Source organism: Phoxinus phoxinus, assembly GCF_949152265.1.
Source record: "Phoxinus phoxinus genome assembly, chromosome: 21".
NCBI lineage: Eukaryota > Metazoa > Chordata > Actinopteri > Cypriniformes > Leuciscidae > Phoxinus > Phoxinus phoxinus.
The window spans coordinates 20370864-20394789 of record NC_136896.1 but is presented as its reverse complement, the minus strand read 5'-3'; the positions used below and the strand labels follow the sequence as shown (position 1 = coordinate 20394789).

At 42.4% G+C, this 23926-nt stretch overlaps 3 protein-coding genes across 3 annotated transcripts in view; 2 read left to right on the top strand and 1 right to left on the bottom strand.

Moving 5' to 3' along the window:
• Window positions 1–7997, top strand: part of LOC306989455 (uncharacterized protein) — a 40314-nt gene extending 32317 nt beyond the window's left edge. Inside the window, exon 5 of the mRNA XM_079595214.1 lies at window positions 7486–7997. Within this exon, the coding sequence (XP_079451340.1) occupies window positions 7486–7610 (125 nt within the window). The 3' untranslated portion in view covers window positions 7611–7997. The remainder of the gene's footprint in view (window positions 1–7485) is intronic.
• LOC306989040 (uncharacterized protein) overlaps window positions 1–23926 on the bottom strand; it is a gene marked incomplete at its 3' end in the record, with an annotated part of 978518 nt that overhangs the window by 539020 nt on the left and 415572 nt on the right. The window lies entirely within an intron of this gene.
• pnmt (phenylethanolamine N-methyltransferase) overlaps window positions 9153–23926 on the top strand; it is a 60932-nt gene continuing 46158 nt past the window's right edge. The window contains exon 1 of the mRNA XM_079595612.1: window positions 9153–9327. Coding sequence (XP_079451738.1) covers window positions 9159–9327 — 169 coding nt within the window. The 5' untranslated portion in view covers window positions 9153–9158. The remainder of the gene's footprint in view (window positions 9328–23926) is intronic.

Below are 23926 nucleotides of genomic sequence, written 5' to 3'. Positions count from 1 at the left end.
ATAGGCCTATTCTAAAAGATGTAGGCTATTATTAATAATAATGTTATTTCAACACAATATCTTGTTATCAACAATATCACAATAATAATATGTGTGCGTGCATCTGTAAATCCGGTGACGCGTGTTTTGATTTTTATTATTAAACAAGTGTTTTCTCTAAAAGTGTCGACTCGGCTGCAAAGATGAAGTTGACGATCGCCATCTCCGTGTGAACGCGCTTATAGAGAGAAATGCACATAAATAAGCCTAATAATGGATTACATAATCAGAGAGTAGCCTTTTTCTTTTTTCGTTTTGAATTATTTCGTTTAAAGACATTTCAAGCTTTGTGTATTTGATGTATTTGTCATGTCTGTGTGAGGCATACACTGAGTTTCGTTAAGTTAGGATGTGCTCTAGTTCACGTGCAATGCAAGTGCGGGCGCCTCCATTATATTTGTTTCGTCGGCCTATTCATTAAATACAGGCAATTGGTTGATGAGAAATTTATTAATATTAAGATACAATTTATACAAAACGAAATTCACTTTAAAGAAAGGCTTTCTATAACAACTTCAACGGTCAAAATCATGTCTGACCCGCTCCATGTCTCGTATTGCGCATCCTATCTTACTCGGTCGTGCTGTTCACTTTTCATAAATCAACATAAATGGGGAAAAAAAATAACATTATAATATTTGAACAAATATGAAACGCGCTTTTTTTAATGGCTACAACGGTATAGGCCTACATAGCCTACTCTCTATTTGTACAAATTTCTGCACATTAATTTAATTCTGAATTTTGCACACACAAGTTGAAAGGCATTTGTTCAAATCAAGTTCACGGATAATTGTGCGTGCATTTATTAGCCTAATTATTATGATACTAAAATCCTAACAAATAGGCTATACTAGTATGTACAAAATCAGATGAGCCCATAATATGAACGGTTAAGCATTTTCCTCCCATAGAAAACCATTAGGCTATAAGAACGCTTAATGTGGCTTAATGCAGATTAGAATGTCCCCTTATTTATGTTGAAATAACGAGATATCGATACTAGGCTACTGTGTCCACCGTGGTCTCCTTTTTGATCAGCGGAAACGATTTTTGCTTGTTTGGGATCTGACTGTCCAGCGTATTTGAAAAAGTTAAGCAAACTTTCCTGTCTTTTTGACATTTTTCCCCTGAGTGAAACGATCGAGGCTAACAGCAATCTCAACTCGTCCAACAAGCGCGCAAGTCATGTCACAAACATTGAACACTACACAAACAGTAATTTTTTTTTTTTCATTTAGGCAATTAATTTTAGTGACACAGGAGGTGCCGGATCCAATAAAAAAGGTTCCGGATCCAATGTCGGAGGTGACGGAACATGTTCCGGCGTATTCCGGCTCAAATTAAGCCCTGGTAAAACCTGACTTTTCAAATGAGCGTGAACGTGAACTGCGCGTGCTGCTCATTCCTGCCAGAGTGAGCGCCGCTCTCGTTCACGTTCATTGTATGAAAAGTGATTAGTTCAGTTCAGCGTTCGGCGAAAATATGAACGCGTTCAGTGAACGTCGTTCATTGAACGCGTTCATGCACAACACTGTCTTGCATTTATCACATATAAATCCTATATTGCCGACAGAGAAGGCTATGGTAAACATGTGACATGAAGTGCAGGTGACAATAACAGGACAAGACATTACTCACCGTGTTTGTTGACTGATTATTACTCACCTGGGCTTTTATGAACTCAAAGGCACGGGCGCGCGAGAGAAAAATGAATAACTGAGCGCACGGGGGGTTGCAATAACAGGCTAGCGAGTTAGCGTGTTGTGCTAACAATCACGGGTGTGGGGCTAACCATGTGTTGCAAAGTTTCGCTTCAGCTTCGCAATGACCGTGTTGCTGGTCATGTTGGGGAGGTAATCCAGCTCTAACCACCCTGAGTAGGAGTCCACCAGGACTAGATGCATTTTGGCACGCCACTCAAATATATCAGCTGCAGTAAATGACCATGGTAGCTCAGGGATGTCATGGAGTTGCATTGGTTCCTGGTGTGCTGTCAACGCGTTGCATGCAGCACAACGAGACACCTCCCTTTCGATATCGGTGTACATTGAGGTCCAGTACATAGTCTCTCAAGCTCTGCGTTTGGTGGCTTCAATCCCGGGATGGCCCTGGTGTAGCTGTCCAACATAAAACGTTTGCAGTGCTGCAGGTATTACTAACCTTTTCCCACGCAGGAGCAGTCCATCCACCAACGTTAACTCTTCCTTCATGGAGAAGAACGGTCGCAACTGTTGCGGCAGCTCCTTGGAGGTGCTGGGCCAGCTGTTGGCAGGTGACGTCACTCTTTACTACATTTCGTAATTCATCTGTACGATGTGAGGAGAGCACTTGGACAGTCATCACTTCTAGTAAGTCATCAGTAAGTGGGGGCTCAGACTCGGGTAAGTGTGCACACGACAATGCGTCTGCAACAAACAGTTCCTTGCCACGCTTATACATCACATCCAAGTCGTAACGTTGCAATTTTACCATCATACCCTGCAGGCGTGGTGATGCGGTGTGCAGTGGTTTCCTCAGGATAGTTATAAGGGGCTGATGATCCGTTTCAGCAGTAACGGGGCGGCCATAGATGAAATCATGAAATTTTGTAGCTGCAAACACCAGTGCTAACATTTCCTTCTGAGCATACCTGGTCTCAGTTGGTGTGAGGGCACGTGATGCGAATGCCACCGGCCTCCCGTCTTGGAGGCACACCGCCCCAAGACCGTGTTGGGAGGCGTCTGCTGATATAACCACTGGCTTTGATGTGTCAAAAAATTGCAGCACAGGGGGATTAGTCAGTGCCTGCTTCAGTTTGCTGAAAGCTGCATCATGGTTGTCATGCCAGTGCCACTCCACGTCGTGGTGTATTGTACTGGGAAATGAATTTGGATAGATAGTTTGTCATGCCCAGAAACTGCTGTAGGGCCTGTTTGTCCTGAGGCTTCTCCATCTCGCAGACGGCTCTGATCTTTTCCGGATCTGGCTTAACACCATCAGCGGTTAACAGGTGTCCTACATAGTGTACACAGTTGACTCTGAATTTGCACTTGTCAGGATTGAGCTTTAGGTTGATGGCACGGATCCTGTTCAAAACCTGTGTTTGGCGTTCATCATGTTCTAGTAACGTACGTCCCTAGATGAGGATGTCATCGACCACGATCTCGCAAGGTTGTCCAGCAAACTGTTGTTCCATCACGTTTTGGAAGACCTCGCTACCTGTACATATGCCGTATGGCATTCTCAGGAACCTATATCGGCCATGAGGTGACATGAATGTTGTGAGCTTGGAGGATGCGCGGTCAAGGGGTATTTGCCGTGGCGAAGATTTCCCCCTTCTGTGCGGGTGTGAGTATTGTCACAGTAGAACGTATCAACCACTTGATTGTCTGTTTCAGTGGTCAATTCATTTACTCTAGCCATTTCTTTTCTTCTGTATGGAGTGGGGGGGCTTTGGGGCGAACTGTGGCCTGCACTGGTGCAGACTAGCAAAGTGATTAAGTTTTCCACAGTTATTGCATGTCTTATTGAGAGCAAAACATTTGCTGCGGTCAGGTGAGTGTTGGCCATAACAATTGCCACAGCGAGCCTTCTGAATTGAGCACACTTCAGCTTCCTTATGAAGTTCCTTAGAGCTTTTCTCTGACTGTTCATGGAACATGCTAATGCTAACTGCCAGTTCAAGGGTGAGGTTCTTTTCATGTAATAGTTGTTTGCGGAGGGTGTCGCTCTGTATCCCACAGATACGATCCCTGATCAATTCATCACGGAGTGCGCCAAAATCGAATTTCTTCGCCAGTATTTTTAAAGTGGAGACATATGCCTGAATAGACTCACCGGTTCCCTGACTAGCGGTGTTAAAAACATGCCTGTCCATAATGACGTTTTTCGCTGGCAAACATAATTCAGCAAACTTTACCAGTAGAGTCTCTGGTTCTTCGTGACTTTCCCCCTCTCCATAAACAAAGGATTCCGACTTTTCAACAGCCTCCGGGCCAGCTAGGTTCAGTAGCGTGTAGGCTTGAAACTTTCTTAGATTTATCGGACAGTCCTGCGTTGCAGTAGATTATCCATTCTTTCTCAAATTTCCGCCAGTTGTCGGCAATGTTGTCGTCAAAACTAGTGGATCGATACGACAGAGTCCTTGAGCAATTATCAGACACTTCTGACACCATGTAGAGTGTCGAGTAATACACATGCAGCTTGTGTGAGTGTAAACACCAGACTGGTTTTTTATTCACGTGACCCGCTTCCTCCCAACAGGGGTCACCACGGTGACGTTAACATCAACACTGATATTTAAAGTGATAGTGCGACAACTCTACACTGACATTTGACTAATTGCTGTGTTCCTTTTTGTAAGTTGTTTTAGATAAAAGCATCTTCTACAGATGTAGCCTAAATGTAATAATAATACCGTAATAAGAATTAATATTATTATTGTAGAACTTTCCAGCAGGTATAACTAGTGTTTTACATATATATATATATATATATATATATATATATATTACAAGTGATGGATGTTTATGTTATATTCTTACTAGGTTAAAGGTTTGTTTATTATTATTACTGGTCACCAGGTTATTTTTCTAGGCTATTTGTCTGTGTATGCTTAATTAGTTACAGTGCGCAGGCGTCTCGCCTTTAGGTTTCAGTTTCATTTAGTTGATGTTCAGGACTGGTACGCCTTGCCGGTGTGTGACTATAAACTAGCATTGCTAGTATTCCAGATAAAGAATTAATGTCACATGATTGGGTTATTTTATTAGTTAATTCTGGTGTTTGTGTTTTCATTGCAGGTTTACAACCTAACCTAACTATCTAACTAACGTCAATAATATCCAACTGACAGGCTAACGTAGGGATAGCATGCAGGCTACCTAGTTTGTGGATGAGTATTGTGTATGTGTGTGCGCAATAAAAGCTCAAAGTGACTCAAGTTGTATCCGCCGTACTTGTCCAGAAACCAATCCAGTGGGGAGTTTATTGTGAGCTATAGCAGGTAGCTTAGTAAAAAATTTGACAATTATTATTATTTTAGTTTATTTTTAACTTTTAAATAACCTAACCTTTTACAGTTTTGGAAATGTGTTTGTATTATATTTCTTTTTTATATGTGAAGTCTTTTTTGATTATTCTATTATAGCTACTGAGTTTATTCTCCCCAAAATTGCGTGTTACCTTATACACTCTCGAAGCGTGACTGTGTCAGCATTTCGAGAGTGTACAAGGTAACACCCAACTCTCTTTCTTTTTGAAAATAAATAAAGTTTATAAGCACAATGCAATGCGTAGGCTACGTATCCCGCACCGTAACAGATGGCCTGGTTGAATCTGCCGGCACAGACTGGGGGAGGAGCCACTAATCCGTGCGTACAGTTTACAAATCCGTGGGAACGGATTGCGAAAGCGTGGGCACGGTTTATGAATTTGTGGGTACAGATTGTAAAAACTGAACGCACGGTTTACAAATCTGAGAGCACGGATTAGGAACTCGTGGGTACGGTTTATTAATCCGTGGGCGCGATTTGTTAAACCGAGGAAACAGTTTGAGAATTTATGAGTACGGTTTATAAACTGAGCGGACGGATTGCAAAACCGTCGCCACGGATTGTTTTTTTTCCCCCACAAGTGACTTCCCGGGCTCCGTACTACGCTCATTGACACCCGAGAGTGGACAGAGAAAACTGCGATTACATTTGAAGTGAAACTTCATGTGTGCTGATGTGATGGAAATCTGTGAAGGTAAATGTATGTACTTGGTTTAATCCAAATCACAGGGAATACCGAAGCAGGCAGGTGGGAACAACTGTGGGATCTACATACTGATGGTAGGTTAAATTTTAATTGTTATTATAGTTAATTATTGTAAGTTATACCCTGCTCATTTTCTTACACTTTGTGAATTGTAACAGTACACTCTATACATGGCTTTGGGGCTCCAATTAGATTTTACATAGGTATGTCATTACCTCATTACATATTTCAAGTTAAATAAACAGACATCCATAATTATAGTGTATATTATTATTATTATTGAAAAAAAATTCAGGATGACATGCCCCTGATCAGGAGGTGGTGGATTGCTCTCATACTGGACAACTTCACTCTGCAAATGTATGTAGCTGTTTGCATGTTCCTATATTAAACATTACTATATATATGTACTATATCTACCAATGTACTACTTGTCATTTGTTCTTTTAGCGCTCAACCATACAAAAGGCAATTTCTTCGGGGAGATTCAGACAAAGCAGGTCATTTATTGTGCTCATAAATTCAGTAAGAACTAATAATTTTATAATTGTTACAACTACAAAGTTGTTCAGATATGAAATTTGATAGATTATGTACTATATTGGTCGCCCAATAGCCATGTTTCCACTGTCACTTCAGGGGCTTGATCGTGCCTCATTGGGGCTTCCTCAGGGCCAACGGCCAGGGGTTTCTGGTCCACTGAATACCTTGGTACAAAGCGGGGCCAACTAGGGCTTGAGTGGTCAAATGCAAAGGTGGGGTTTATCTGAGTCTGGACAGAGAGTCAGCGCCATGAATCATTTTATATATAGCTATCAGTTAACATCAGCATTAAAGACATTTAAAAACATTTTAGCTCAACTCACTTTCAGACAGCAGTGAGCCCTTGATGCACACTTTTGCTGAGCCCACACTGATGCGAGCTCCGCAGCAGACTTTTCCCGAAAGTCAAAGCAGCATTGCGTTACGAAAGTGCGGAGGAAGGAAGACATAGGAAGACCACTACTGCTAAGGGTACCATTTGGGACAGGGCCATTATCAGCGCAGACATTTACATTCGTTGACTAAAAATATACAGATGTCACTGAATGTCACTAATGCAATCCTGACACAAAATAATTAGGATCAATGTATCACTTATTGTAAAACATCAGTGCTTGGGTTAAAAAAAAAAAAGATTTGCAAACAATCGGCCGCATGTTTGTTTTGGTATCTTACTAGTTTCTAGTTTCGGCTAATGTGTGTTGGAGCTTTAAATTGATATTTATTTTAATATTATCGTTATAAGAGAATATTAATCTATTTATTTATTATTTTATTCAGAGCATGCAGTTATGACAACAATTTATCAGGTTTGTCTGAACCAAGGTTTATATTTTTTTCAACAACATTTATATCCAAAGAATAAATAAAAATGTTTTTTGTTTCAACAACTTCCCCATGAAATAATTTCCGAGATCCTCAAGGAAGTTGTTTTAGCAACTGGTGATTATGCATATTTGACTCTTTCACTGGTATGCAGATGGTTTAGGGATGTGGTCACAAATGAAGGTTTTCGGAAAGCAGCACACTTTGCCTGGCTAGACAGTAAGATGTTTTTTCCTGTTCAATGCACATTTCTTGGATTGAAATTTGTGGTATGTGACATTTAAACTTGAATCTCCACACTTATATATTTTCTGTATGTTGTCTTTACATTTTAAGGTGTGATCAACTGGAAGATTTTCTCTCAGGACTACTGTGAAGAGTTCAGACAGATCTACAGCATCAGGGAATGCTCGGGGCTTTTCAAGTCCTATCCACCAGGGTATAGGGGAAGAGGAAGATGAGGGGAACTGCTGGGCTTTTACTCCGAAGATCTTTGTACATGATTTTGCTCGCAGGACTGTTATTTTGCTGCAGGAAATGATTTTCTGTTAAACTCATAAAACTTGTACAGAATGGGAATTGAGAGATGAACTGGTTTTGATGTAGTAATTGATGCAACTAAAAGTTAAACTTTAAAATGTATAGTGTTCTAATGAAAAGCTGTGGCAAACATGTAGGACAAAAACATAGGTTTCACTTATTGTGCATATGGTAAGGTACCTTGGTTCTTTGAGGTTTGCATAAATTCCATTCTGCTGTTCTTACATTTTATGTAATGTCATTTGCTATAACAGGCATGAAGTCCAACTAATAAGTGCATAAGTGCAGTTTGGAGTCTATATAATAAAGAAAAAGTGTCAGTCTTTGTTTTGTTTTGTTCTTAAGAGCATGTATAGATGCTCCCTTTTAAGTTTATAATAGTGAAACCATGGTTATTGATTACATTTATGTAAATGCACGAATACTATAATTCAACTTTTTTTTATAGCACAACCATGGTTCATTTGTGATTACCATGGCTTTTTGGAGCAATAATCCGTATAATCAGTTAAGTTTAACAGCCGTACAGTATATGTAGTAAAAAAAAAAAACTCATTTTCGTAGGGGCTAACGGAAACTCATGGTTACAGGTGAGACTGGTGACATGTCCACTATAGTTTGCTATATATAATGCAGAGGTAACAAACCATCTACTACAGCTGTTGAGGGAGTGATTGTGAATTAGACCATTCTTTCTATAAACAAGTTTATTCGTCTGTTGTGTTCTTCCGCATTCCCAGCCTGCCCAAAGCGTCACACTTCTCTGCACCAATAATCTGTGATAGCGTCACACTTCTATGCACCAATGAGATCATCTTTATTATAAACCAATAAACATTAAGGTGGGCGGGGTGACACGTGTCGCTCCGCCCAAAAGTGTCGCCCCGCCCCATCATCCAGACTGCACTCTGGGATACTCCTGGAAAATAAGGTGAATTGAGTTGGAGATAACTCGTTTAAAAAGGATTATAAAACAAACTATTTAAATCTAGTGTTTTGCGCAGGTTACTGTGAGGGGTAAGTTATAGAAAATATAATTAACCTGGCATAAAAACAGTAGAAGACTGAAGTCCTCATTAATATAGTGAAACAAATGTGTGTGTGTGTCTCTCTGTGTGTTTGACCTTAAATAGGCCTTTTGTTCAGATGAGTGAGATAACATTTAGGAAAAACATGCAGCCAACTAACTCCGATATCTACAGTGCCTGAAGTCAAAAAGGCACAAGGTCTGAGTGCTCTCAGGTGGGCAGAACGATATCACTATCTGTAGAGATAAGATTGTCCTATATGGAGATAACTGCTTCTAAGCACAGACACAGAGAAACTAATTTTAGCTACATGCGAACAAAAGTACCAAAGAAACCTTTAACCTCATTTACACGGATGTATAAATATGGTCCTGGGTGAAAACGGGATGGGGACAGTGATTCAAAGGAACTGGTATGGAGAGAGACAAAGAAAGACCGAAGATGATGCTGGAAAAGTTAAAGACGGTGGCTTCTATGAGGGCATGTTACCAGGGCTTTGATCCTGTAGCTTATCTGCACTATAACTACACTCCACCCCGAGCAGACTTTGAAAGGAGAAGCAGCATTGTGCCATGGAAACTCAGCTGTCTGCACAGAGCCTTTACTGAAGGTGAGCATAAATGTTTGTAAGCAGGGCGGCAGGCACCATTGAGGTGCGGATCTCTGAATTTTTCAAAGGTACATATAATAAAGATAAAGATTAAATAATTGCCTAATATTAACTCTAATTTGGTGCTGCATGGATATTGCAAAATGCCAAGATAACCATCTCATCTGAGCTGCCTCAGTGGTCTAACACCACTCGTCAATGTCAAAAGGTGTGTTCGATTTAAATAGGTGTTGAGCAGACTGATAGGTGTATGACATCAAAGTACAGCGAGAGCAATTCAAAAGAATACTGAGCCAATTGCTCTTGTGGTACTTTGATGTCATACACTGATTGGTCTGCTGAGTGCGAATTCCAGTGTAAAGCTTCAGTTAACTGTCATACATTGATAGATAAGATGTGATAACCATGTAAGTATCTAAACTAAACTTTTACAGATGACAGACAGAGATAATCAGGGATGCAAACAATTTTCATCATATTAGGCATAATATTAATAATGAACATGCACATACTGTGAGTGAAACTGTGAATGAATAGACTTAGTTATGTAGCTTCCTTGGTAGCCTTCAGTAAATTCAGTTTTCTAATGAATTATTAATTAAAACATAAATATCAGTTGACATGATATTAACTTTCTTCACAGATTAAAACAAAAATATTAAAAAGGACAATATCAATCAAAGCTTGGAAAGGAAAGAGATTTGTGGCAAGATAAAGAGACTGATAGAAAAAAAAAGAGAGGAGATGGAGATGAGAGAAGAAGAGCAGGAATTTCCCACTATGCCCAGGAAGGGATTAGCAAATGTTCTTTACACTGTAAAAAAAATTGCTGCGATTATTTATCACAACTTAAAATCCAACATTGTTTCAACTTTTAAAAGTATGTGTTCATGCTTGACAAGTTATCTCAACAAAATGTGTAATTACAGTGGAAAGTATTCACCTTATTCCGCCCCGTCCACTTTTAATACTTCGCTCTTCTGCATTTTTGTCATCCGACTTCCGCTAAACTGACACGGCACATCCGGTAGCTAGTTCAGTAGTTAGAAGATTGTTTAAAGTTTAGCGAAATGACAAATAACGTTAATACCGTTAATGTTTTAAACTGGGAGCACATAGAAAACTTCCTACAACGATCAGGTCTCATATTGTCCCATAGATCGTCATTGTTAACGTGGGTAGATGATATGAAGTGGCCAGAGGTAACGTTAACCTATGGGGACCTATTTAACTATAGAATAATTAGGGTTAAGGAGAGGGTATTATTTTCCAAATTGGGTGGGATGTATATTAAATATAATGAAATATAAAATATAAATGATTAAAATCAGTTGTAAGAAGTGTTTTCAGGAAGCTAGAGACACATTCTACTGACCTTCATGTAGAGGTAATATTTCACCATTTAATTTTCATAAGTAATAAACCAAGATGAAATTAATTTGCAAACTTGAAATGACTTATTCCTTCTAACCAGAATACTTAATTCCTTTAAGTTTTACATTTACATTGAATCATTTAGCAGATGCTTTTATCCAAAGCGACTTACAAATGAGAACAACATAAGCAGCTATGACCCTTCCCAGTTTAGTCTAGCGCAGTACAGTAATAGATATAGAAAAGAGAAGGTGTTAGTATTAAAGGGTCAAGTGTTGTTGTGTTATATAAATAAATAAATAAATACATTTATAGCATTTAATAAATGCTTATGAGGAGGAATCTATTTCTAATATCAATAATTAGGAGAGTAATTTCAGATATCTAAAATGGTTTTCTTACCAGTAACAATCACATGCATGATATCAGAAATTAACTTAGTCACTAGTAGTGACAATCGAATTATTAATATAAAAAAATGAACAGTATTACTAGTAGCAATTCAATTGTTGATATCAAGAATAGACATTTGCACTTGCAATTACTGATTATATTGCAAAAATAATGGTAAAAATATCCATATAGTAAGAATTGTATTTCTAATAAGTGAAATTGTAAACTAAGAAATCAATTCTTGATATCAACAATTAAATTTGAATGGCAGCCTATGGTGACATTTAATTAGTGAAAATACATATCATACATATTACATATCAATACATAGTTTTTACCAGCTGAAATATTAATTCTTGATATCATAGTTTTATAATGAATTACTGATAGGTAACATCTGGTCACATTATACAGGTTTATAAAAATAACTTTTTACAACAGGTAAAATCTGGTCACATTGTAAAGGTTTATAAAAAAAATAACTGATCACAACAGGTAACATCTGGTCACACTGTAAAGGTTTATAAAAATAACTGTTTACAAGAGGTAACATCTGGTCACACTGTAAAAGTTTATAAAAATGACTGTTTACAACAGGTAACATCTGGCCACAGCTGTCGGTGTGTGAATTAGTAAGGCGCTCGGCAACTGAATGTAATGCATACGATGTCAACCCTGTGTAGAGCATGTAGCTCTTAACTGTTAAGTTAAATGGTGATTAACACTAAATAGTAGAAAATTAGTCCAGTCTACTCAGCTGTAAATTTCATTGGCTGTTAAAGTCTTGTGTTGCTTATAATAAATATGCTTATAATAAAGACATGTTGATAACACTTAGGGCCCTATTTTAACGATCTGAAACGCAAGTGTCAAAGCGCAATGCGCAAGTAACTTTGTGGGCGGATCCCGGCGCTGTTGCTATTTTCCCGGCGGGATACACGACTCTTGCGCCCGGCGCAAATCTAAAAGGGGTTGGTCTGAAGTAGCTTCATTATTCATAGGTGTGGTTTGGGCGTAACGTGCAATAAACCAATCAGAGCGTCCTCTCACATTCCCTTTAAGAGCAGACGCGCTTGTTCCACGGCGGATTGCTATTATAACGGCGGGTTTGCCAGCGCACGCCAGGAGTAGTTCACAGCCGAGGAGGCCGACGTTCTCGTCAGGACCGTAAAACACAGAGAAGTGACATTGGGCTTAATTAATTTGCTTGCCCAAATTAGCTTCGGTTAAACAGACATATAATTTGGGTAAATGTGTAGCCTAATCTAGATTTTTTTTTTTTTTTAAATCTAGATAGATCTTTTTCACATCTTCACGAACACAACAATGATTTCCCTCGTGTGTTAATATTTTTCCTTGTAATAATGTATGATTTGCAAAAATGAAAACTGCTGCGTCTGTTTATATTAGAGAATCAAAGTGGATGCGCGTTAACACACTACATTATGGCCAAGCACGCGCCCTTAAAATACCATATCACTAACGCGCAACGCGCCACTGTCTTTAGACTGTTTTTTTCTTGGTCAGTAGCGCAATTGCTTTCTAAAACTGGAAAATAGCACCATGGAAGTTTTGCGCCGGAACACGCCTCCTCTTTGCGCTGAACCGCCCCCGCGAGCGCAAGTTCATTCCCTAATTTACCAACGTGCGTCTGTGGAGGGAAAAGTCCGCTGTGCGCGGGTGCAAAATAGGAATGATACATGCGTCGGTGTTCAAAGTCAATTGCGCTGGGTGCAAGATAGGGCCCTTAGTCTCATAATGCTCTCAATTACATGTCGTTGCATACTGTATGCATTAGTGAGTGTGGTGGTGCTTATGGGGTGATGAGACGGACGCTTTTTACAATACAGATTGTTTCAAAGCAGCTTTATAGTGATAACAGGAAAATAATGCAACAAGTTTTGTTTTGGCTATACAGCAGCCCTAGAAAAAATCGTGTCATTGTCCAGCTTAACCCTGAGGGGGTTTTGGGGCACTGGAGAAATTTTTACATGCCCTGACATTTGTGCTTTTTTCAGTTGCTTAAAAATATATGAATGGCTAAAGTCTAATTACACTGTATTCAGCACAAACAAGGCTACAATAATATGTGAGCAACATGTATGTATGCATCTATTTGTATTTTGGAAAAAAATAACGGTTATGTGTGGTTATTGAAAAACATTTTTTTGAGTTTTTGCTTCAAATCGATACAAAAATCATCCTGCCCGCTTAGATTTTGTAAGACACTTTTTGTTTACAAAGGCAATATTTGTGGGGGTGTGAATGATCATGAATAATGCTGTGATTCACCACTGAGGAGATTAAGACCCTGCCGCTAATGAGCATTTCAGTCAGGAATGTGACTGAGAGGAAACTAGAAGAAAGAATGTGAGGACAAAAAAAACATACAATAAAGTCTTTAGGCCCAAATTCCATGCACGACGCAAGTAAGTCCCCAATGCGCTTCACTGAAGCGAGAGCCAGGAGAAACACCGTCTTGAACGACAGGTGTTTCATATCAATCTCCTGAAGAGGCTCAAAAGGATGACCCTTCATGGCGTCTGGGGGGATTAAGTCTCTTAGCTCCTCTAAGGAACCGAATGACTAGATCGTTCCTCCCTATGGACTGGCCATGCGCAGTTTCAGAGAACGCCGCTATGGCTGCCACATATACTTTGAGCGTGGAAGGGGACCTCCTCTTGTAAGAAGGATAGAACCTCCGCCACTCCGCAGTCTGGAGGTGACACGCCACGAGACGTGCACCAACCAGAAAATACTGACCACTTAGACGCATAGAGACGTCGCGTAGACGGAGCTCTAGCTTGCGTGATCGTGTTTAGCACTCCCTGTGGGAGGTCAGCGGATACCCGTTGATGGCCCACACGTGAAGGGACCATAGCTCCGGGTGAGGATGCCAAATCGAACCATTTGCTTGAGAAAGGAGATCCCTCCTCAGAGGCACTGGCCACGGGGCGGTGCTGGCTAACTGCATCACAGCTGGGAACCAGGGTTGATTCAACCAGAGCGGCGCTACTAGCAGCACTGAGCATCCTTCCTCCCTGATCCGCTCCACCACTTTGGTCAGGAGGGAGACAGGGGGAAAAGCATAAAGAGGACGGCGAGGCCACTGGTGGGTCAGGGCGTCCTTGCTTTTTGTGAAAAATTCTGGACAGTGAGCATTCTCTGGAGACGCAAACAGGTCTACCTCCGCTCTGCCGAACTTCTTCCACAACAGTTTTACTGTGTGTGGGTGCAGCGACCATTCTCCTGTCGGAACATGGTTCCTGGACAGTACGTCTGGTCCAACGTTCAGGTGCCCTGGCACGTGCGCTGCTTTCAGCGAAAGGAGGTTGCTGCGTGCCCATATCAGGAGGCGTTTGGTCAGTCTGTATAACAGCAGGGACCTGAGGCCGCCTTGGCGATTTATGTAGGATACCACTGATATGTTGTCTGAACGTATCAGAACGTGGCAACCCGCAATTAGGGGACGAAAGCGCGTGAGCGCTTTGCTCACTGCTAACATCTCGAGGCAGTTTATATGAAAAAGCTTCTCCCGCTCTGACCATAGACCAAACAGCGGTCTGCCCTCGAGCAGCGCTCCCCATCCTGCGTTGGATGCGTCCGTAGACACCACCCTCAGTCTCGAGGAAGTCCCCAGGTTTACACATGAAAGGTACCAGTCTTTCGACTTCCAAGGTTTCAGAGCTGCGACGCAAGCTTGATTGACCTTGAGGCGAAGCCGACTGGTGGCCCACGCGTTGCGGGGCACCCTCACTTTGAGCCAAAACTGCAGTGGGCGCATGCGCAGCAGGCCCATCTGGAGGACTGATGATGCTGAGGCCATCAGACCCAGCATCCTTTGAAAGCTCTTTAGAGGGAGTACAGCGCCGCAGCGGAACGAGCTGACTGTGCGCTGAATATGTAGTGCGCGCTGTTGTGACAATGACAGCGAGTTCAGTTCTATTCCCAGAAAATAAATAATCTGTCTGGGGAATAGCGAACTCTTTTCCCAGTTTACTGTGAGACCGAGATTCTCGAGGTGGCTCAGTAACAGGGCTCTGTGCGCCATGATCTCTGAGTGAGATTGGGCTAGAATGAGCCAGTCGTCCAAATAATTCAGCACTCGAACGCTCTGAAGTTTGAGGGGAACGAGTGCTGCGTCCATGCACTTCGTAAATGTTCGGGGTGCTAGAGACAAGCCGAACGGCAGGACTGTGTACTGGTATGCCTGACCCTCGAAAGCGAATCTCAAAAATCGCCTGTGACGTGACGCAATCTGTATTTGAAAATACGCGTCTTTTAGATCTATTGACACAAACCAGTCCCCCTGGCGAACATGCGCGAGGATTTTTCTGGTCGTTAGCATCTTGAACTGGCGCTTCATAAGCGCTTTGTTCAGTTGCCTCAGATCTAATATAGGTCTCAGACCCCCATCTTTCTTGGGTACCAGGAAGTATCTGCTGTACAGCCCCCCTTTGCTCTGATCCTGAGATAAAGGTTCAATAGCCCCTTTTCTCAGAAGTTTCAGAATTTCGGCTCGAAGTAGGTGTGCTACATTCGAATCTACCGAAGTCTCGACGCACGCCGCATGGCGGCAAGGGCGTCGGCGAAACTGAAGCGAATAGCCTTCTTTTATGATGTTTAGCACCCATTTTGAGACCCCGGGAAGCTTCGCCCATGCATCTGCACGGGCAGCTAGGGGCTGAGTGAAAAGTGAGCTCTGATCGACTCGCGATATAGCGGCTTCCGTGAGCTGTGACAGAAATATCACGCTCGCAACATCCGAGGCCGGGGCCGCGCTGATGACAGCGGGCAGAATGTCCGCGCTCGACCCCTCGACAGTAATTAACCGGGAGAGGGAGGGCTGGACGGGCTCCGTAGGAACCGTGGTGCTTGTGTGGGAACGTGGGCGCGGGGGAGTGGGCACGTTTACCACCTTTATAGCATCGCTCGCCGGAGCAGAGCGCCTGCATGCAAGTTTCGTTTTTACAAAAACCGCTCGAAGAGCAGGAGGTAGCATTAGTGGGTACTGGGTAGTGGGCACGTGTGCTACTTTTAACGCGCAATCGAACTGGGTCGATTTTATGTGCGCGGGCCCTGTGAGTGGGGCTGTGTTTGTGTGTAGGGATGGGCACATTACAGTGGGCAGTCTTACTACACATGAAACACCATCGGCCGAGGCCGGGACACCAGAAAATACGCTCTTTAAAGGATTTATCTGGGTAGCCGTGAAAACGGCTGTTGTGTGCAGGCAAGCGGGCAATGAGACAGGCTTGTTGGCTGCTATATACACTTGACCATTCACTTCTCTTGGGACTGGACGAGCGGCAAACTTCGGTGAAGGTCCGGCCGCAACGGGACTTGAACACCGTCGTATTCCTAGGAGTGCTAGGATGTCTTCGGGGCCTCAGGTTTCAACGCGATCTTCGTTCACGGGCCATGCGGCGCGGGGCGGCGGCTGGAAGATCGAGAGCGCGGTCTCGAGCTCTGCGTCTGGCGCCGTTGAGATGAGGCGCTGGGCGGAGGCTTAGGCTGAGCACTCTGAGCAGACTGTTTCGCACGGCCTGCTGCAGAGTTAGAGCGCTTCGGAAGGAAGCGCTTCATCGCCTGAGTCGCCTTCTGTACCTCAGCGTACCTGTCGGTGAAATCCTTGACCAAGGTTCCGAAGAGGCCAGCAGGGGAAAGCGGCGCGTCGAAGAAACGCGGTTCGCTCCGCATCCGGCATGTCTGAGAGCGTGAGCCAGAGGTGCCTCTCAGACACGGTGAGCGCCGCCATACTCCGTCCAATGGCCTGCGCCGCAGACTTCGAAGCACGAAGAGCAAGGTCCGTAGCACTTCTCAGGTCCGCCACACAGATCGCTTCGGGTCCGTTCTCGTCCATTTTCCGGAGGAGATCGGCCTGGAAAATATGTAGCGTCGCCACTGTGTGCAGCGCTGACGCAGCCTGTCCGTTAGCGGTGAAAGTGCGGTGGAGCAGGGATGACGTCATGCGGCAAGCCTTTGAGGGCAGCGCCATCTTAGCACGCCGTCCAGCGGAGGGCGAGCATAAGTGCGCTGCAATAGGCTCTTCGACCGGCGGGAGGGAAAGGTAGCCTCTGTTTTTAGCATCATCGACCTCGGAGAATGCCATGGAAACAGAAGACCTCGTCCTCGTCGAAAACGGGGAGTTCCAAGCCCTCGCAACCTCTTCATGAAGAAGCAGGTGAAGACCGCTCCCCGGGCAGAAAATAGGCGTCCAGTCGGTTGTGGGCGGGCTGCTCGGGCGAAACCCACTCAAGGCCAAGGCTCGCCGTAGCTTGAGTGAGCACGCGGACAAGCTTCGCCTCGATGCTAGCCCTCTTTCCCGTCGAAGCACGGGCAGGAGGCGCGAGGTCCACGGAGCTCGCCCAATCCTCGCTGCCGGACGCCAGGATGGAGCAGGAATCCCCATCTCGCAGCATAGCGTCGACTTCATCCGCGACGGAAGCGGCGGCAGGCTGCGGTCTCTGTCCGTCCGGAATCGACGACGAAGAAGCCGGAGAGGAAGCTCGTGGGCGCACCGGCGAGCTTTGACGGCTGGGAGATGGTTCGGGGTTCCGCTGAGCACGGCGCTTCTTACGGCGCGGCACTACAGCGGAAAACACGGGCTCCTGTAACGATGCCAAGTGAGTCCTCAGAGTCGCTAAGGGCAAAAGTTCGCAGTGATGGCAACCACCATCAGAGAGAGCGAGAGCCGCGTTTTGTTCACCCAGGCAGGAAGCGCAGATGACATGGCGGTCCCCGTCACTGAGTGTGGCTCGACACGAGCCGCAGGAAGGCATCTTTAAAAAGACGCTACTCTTTTAGAACAAAGCGTGAGTCACGCCGGCGAACTCACACACACACAAAGAGCAGTTTAGAAGAAAAGGATATAGGCGCCGGATAGCGCAGCTGGAAGGCGATGAAGGCGGCGAGGCCAGCAGCTTCTCGACTCTTTCCGCTGAGTTGCTTCTTCGACGGCGCAGCTTCTTCTCGGATCAGCGATGTGATGTCTTCGCTTGAAGGATTAAAAATCAGAGATGATAAGCCTGCGAGCGCATTTTATAGACCTAAGCCACGCCCGTTTCGGCAGAACATGACGCGGAAGGGCGCGAAGCGCCCTCATTGGGTGTGACGTCACTCAAGGTCTCGCTCGATAGGCTTAAGCAGTTGCCCGCATAGCAGCCAATCGGCATGCGAGCTGTCTCGTCTAGGTCTGTATGCTGCGGCAATGCGTTTTACATTTATACAAAATTAAGGATAATTTTTGGCTTCAGTATTCTCGTGGAAAAGGATTTTCCCCAATGCGTTGCTAGACAACGCAGTACGAGAGTATCTCTCGTAAGAGAACTTACTAACCATTCACAATCCTTGGCTGGATTTAATTAAATTTAATTTGATTTGAAATTAAACTGAAACCAGGTCTCCTTTTGAGGTAAATTATTCCAGAATTATTCCTCACCATCTCCCAAGACGACATAAAATACATGAATCTGATTAAACTTGATGCATCCGGCAGGCTGCGGGAAAACCTTGTGATAAACAAAGACACTAAAATTAGAGTAGATGCCATTCTTCTTATGATGTGACGACGAGTACATCAGGATATAAGGAAAGTGTTCCCAGTTCCAGCTGACCTAATCTATGCTGCCTAACATTGAATTATATAAGTCTATAATGAGTTGTGTATGCTAGGTCAAAGAGATGTAGAGTGTCTGCTTCCCGGACAATAGTAGGAAGACTGTTCCAAAGTTTTGGTGCTAAATAGGAAAAGGACCGCCAGCAGTCGATTTTGATGTTCTAGCTATTATTAACTGGCCAGAATTTTGAGATCGCAATAGATGTGAAGGACTATAATGCGTTAAGAACTCCCTCAAGTACTGCTGAGCTAAACCATTTAGTGCTTTGTAAGTAATCAGCAATATTTTAAAATGTATACGATGTTTAATAGGCAGCCAATGCAGTGTTGACAGAACGGGGCTAATATGGTCATACTTCCTGGTTCTGGTAAGAACTCGAGCTGTTGCGTTTTGAACTAGCTGTAGTTTGTTTGTCAAGCGTGCAGGGCAACCACCCAGTAGAGCATTACAATAATCTAGCCTTGGGGTCATGAACGCATGAACTAATTGTTCTGCATTTGTCAATGAGAGCATATGGCGTCATTTAGATATATTTTTAAGATGGAAAAATGTGGTTTTACAGATACTAGACACGTGACTTTCAAATGAAAGATTGGTATCAAAGAGCACACCCAGGTTCCTAACCGACGACGAAGACTTAACAGAGCACCCATCAAGTGTTAGACAGTACTCTAGGTTATTACGTGTGAAAGTTTTTTGTCCAATAATTAGAATCTCTGTTTTTTCTGAATTTAGTAGTAGGAAATTACTAGTTTCGTTAGGTTTTGAAGAAATATACAGCTGAGTATCGTCGGCATAACAGTGAAAGCTAATTCCATGTTTCCTAATGATATCTCCTAATGGTAGCATGTACAGAGTGAACAGCAGCGGTCCTAGTACTGAGCCTTGTGGTACGCCATATTGAACTTGTGATCGATAAGACATCTCTTCATTTACTGCTACAAACTGATAACGGTCAGATAAGTATGATTTAAACCATGCTAGTGCAATTCCACTAATGCCAACATAATGTTCGAGTCTATTTAAAAGGATGTTGTGGTCAATGGTGTCAAATGCAGCACTAAGATCAAGTAACACTAATAGAGAGATACAACCACGATCGGATGATAAGAACGGTCCCACTTTATATTAAGTGGCCCTAATACCTGTGAACTAACATGGTAACTACATGTGTACATAGTATGTAACTACAGTGTAAGTACACATTGGTACATAGTATCTAGAACTGTATTATTAGTGTAACTACACGTATGTAACAACCCACGTAATGGTATGTGTAAGTACAAATGTGTAACAGGACATTGGTAACAACACTTTTTTCAGTGTAACAGGAATTATGTAACTACATTTTGTAACAACATGTAGCCTATTTGTTGTTCCACTTCCACATGCAGTCTTAGATACTGCAGTTACCAGTTGATGTACACAACATTTACCTTAACAATTACACTTTATATTAAGTGGACAGTTCCTGAGGAGTTACCATGTAACACTGGTATCACAAGGTGAAACTTTAGTTGTAATTCAACATTAGTCCTGCCAGTCATAAATACATGTATTCCAACTGGTAACTGCAGTATCTAAAACTGCATGTGGAAGTGGAACAACAAATAGGCTACATATTGTTGTTACAAAATGTAGTTACATAATTACTGTTACACATGTGTACTTACTGAAGTGAAAAAAAATGTTGGGTAACACTTTATTTTACGGTGCCCGTGATACAGAGTAATTACATAATTAAGATGTTGTAATAACATGTAACTACATGTACTTAACATGTAATTAAGTTATGGAACAGCCTGTACTTACACATTGTAATTACACACATGTAATAGGCAGCTACTGTTAAACACATGTAACAAGCCGGGTCAGTTACATATGTGTTACCGACTTGGTACAATGTAATTATATAAGAAAGTACTTAGTACTACACAATGTAACAAAAAGTACTTAAATATGTTACTAAGGTGTGAAAAGCCTGCAGGGGTAACATGGGCTGTTACGCCTATGTAATGGTCAAAGCCTGTTACACAGCTGTTAGTGTAACCGGGAGATCCAGATCTGTACTTTAGTTCGAATTAACTCACTAGTTCACAGCATAAATGCATGTAGTAGCTTCCTAATTAGTAATTACATTGAAATTACATAATATTACACAGGGATAAGCTACGTAAAATAAAGTGTATCAAGACTGTACTTAAGTGTACCTCATGTGTATCTACATACCTTATCTGTACTGTAGTTTGGATGAACTCACTAGTGAGTTAATCCAAACTACAGTACAGATGGATAAGGTATGTAGATACACATGAAGTACACTTAAGTACAGTCTTGATACACTTTTTGTTACATTGTGTAGTACTAAGTACTTTCTTATATAACTACATTGTACCAAGTCGGTAACACATATGTAACTGACCCGGCTTGTTACATGTGTGTAACAGTAGCTGCCTATTACATGTGTGTAATTACAATGTGTAAGTACAGGCTGTTCCATAACTTAATTACATGTTAAGTACATGTAGTTACATGTTATTACAACATCTACTACTAAGTACTTAATTATGTAATTACTCTGTATCACGGGCACCGTAAAATAAAGTGTTACCAAATGTTGGTTACCAATGTCCTGTTACACATTTGTACTTACACATACCATTCTGAGGGTTGTTACTTATGTGTAGTTACGCAAATGTTACAGCTGTAGATACTATGTACTAATGTGTACTTACACTGTAGTTACATACTATGTACACATGTAGTTACCATGTAAGTTCACAGGTATTAGGGCCACTTAATATAAAGTGGGACCATAAGAACAAATCATTTGTTACTCTAACGAGAGCTGTCTCGGTACTATGGTACGGTCTAAATCCGGACTGAAAATCCTCGCAGATATCATTTCTTTCAAGAAAGGAACACTTTTGTGAGTATACTGCTTTTTCTAATATCTTTGACAGAAAAGGCATATTCGAGATCCGCCTGTAATTAACTCATTTTGTAGGATCAAGTTGGGGTTTTTTAACAAGCGGTTTAATCATAGCCAGCTTAAAGGTTTTTGGTACGTATCCTAGAGACAAAGATGAATTAATGATATTAAGAAGAGGATCTATGACATCTGGAAGCATCTCTTTCAGTAGCTTAGTCGGTATAGGGTCTAACATACACGTTGTCGATTTAGATGATTTGACGAGTTTAGAAAATTCTTCCTCTCCAATAGCAATGAATGAATAAAAATTTCCCTCAGGGAGACTACAATGCACTTCCTGATGCGATACTGTATTAGACGGTTGCATAGTTATAATTTTGTCCCTGATATTATCGATCTTATAAGTGAAGAAGTTCATAAAGTCATTACTGCTGTGTTGCTTGGAAAAAAATGTCACTGAAATAAGGTCAAGAAACCCAAACTGATTATTTCTTCACAAGACTTTTGAAAATGGTATCACGTAGCCTAGAATATTTGCTCCAAAACTATGTGAAAATCATCCTGAATACTCAGATTCAGATAAGACAATATATTGATATAAAATTTGTAAGACATGTCTTGTGTAAGAAAGCTTTATGCGAGTAGGCGTTAACCACCATGAATATTGAGTGTTTCACACCTGAGAAAGACAAAGACCCTCCCATAATAGCCCTATTAGGAGCTCTCAGGCACTATCATTACATTACCTTGCACAAAGAATGAGGAGATTTAAAAAAGAATGGCTTTTTGATTGTTTGGATTTATTTACAACACAACATAATCCAAAGATACACAACAAATGGCAAAAAAGCACATTATTTAACACACTGAACTAAAGACAGAGACTTAACCAGTCACACACCTTTGCCATTCCTGAAACATAGTACATACCTGTCATTTCCAAGGTGTTTGATTTTTCACTTTACCTCCTCACGCCCACGCGTTTGCCGACCCCAGAGGGTTAAGAGATATAATTCTATAACTACATTAGTTTAATCAGTATTAGCCTTCAAACTAATTCACTCCAATATGGATGACGATAGACAGTTGACAAATAAAACCTAGGCGAGCAGCCACAATACCAAGAGAAATTCAAACGAGCAAAATATGACGATTATATGCATTTAGCAGAGTTTCATAAATCAAGCTCACGACCCCGCCCACTCAACGCTCGAATAAGGCACTAACGGCGATATAGCGGTAAGCTGCAGTGACACAAGTCCCGGCTTCGGAAGATCTCCAGTACACTCCGAAATGACCAGCGGGCGAAAACCGGAACCGTCAATCCGAGCTGCGAGACAGGGGAAGGGAAATCAGTTCTAATCAAACACAGCGTCAGTGCTCACTCGTTCATAAGTGATATGAATTCCCACTTCCCTCATTCAGGATAAAATAGAGCGCGTTGATTGATATCGTAGACCTCTCGCTGCCAGGAGTCTGTCGCAATGGTCGTCACTGCCTGGGGTCGTACATAGGATTGTCAACAGTGAGTTTTCTCCTCCCGTTACACACACACACCTCTTTAATGTTAATTTCATCTCCGACTGGCGGAGTCGAACATCATTAGTGCCGACATGAATAATAATCTTAGAGAATTTACTTTAGCATTAGCCAGCACTTTTAAATTTGCTTTAATGTCAGGTGCTCTAGCTCCCGGCAAACATGTGACTATGGTGGCTGGTGTCTCTATTTTCACATTCCCTGTAATAGAATCGCCAATAACTAGTGTACATTCAACAGGATTTTCAGTGGGTTTTTCACTGAGTGGGGAGAATTTATTTGTTGTGGTCAGAGCCGTCGCATAGACTGTGCGAACTGTGCAACCGCACAGGGCCTCGCGCCACTAGGGGGCCTCGCAATCTTGCTGTTTTTTTTGTTTTTTTATCATGTCTGTCAAGGTCACATTAAAAAAAAATCTAACAAATTAAGCGGGTTTTTCATTGTCGCTATGTACGTAATGCGTCCTCACTGAAGACAGGAGAGCGGGAAAGCTAAAGCGAGGGAAAGCCAACATGTCAGCTGCAAGAGAACGCGACCGATTTCGGAAGCACAAATCAAGTTCTACCAGAAAGACTCGGGAGAATAGATACTCGACAATTATACATTTATTAACAGCCCAGCAAGCAACATGCAATAAGTTCTTTGGCGTAGGCCCCGTCCGTAACTCGCAATCCGAGGGTACGGATTCAGCATTTCCCGCCTGAAGATGGCGGGGGCGCAGCCGACCCCCAATGCGGTATTG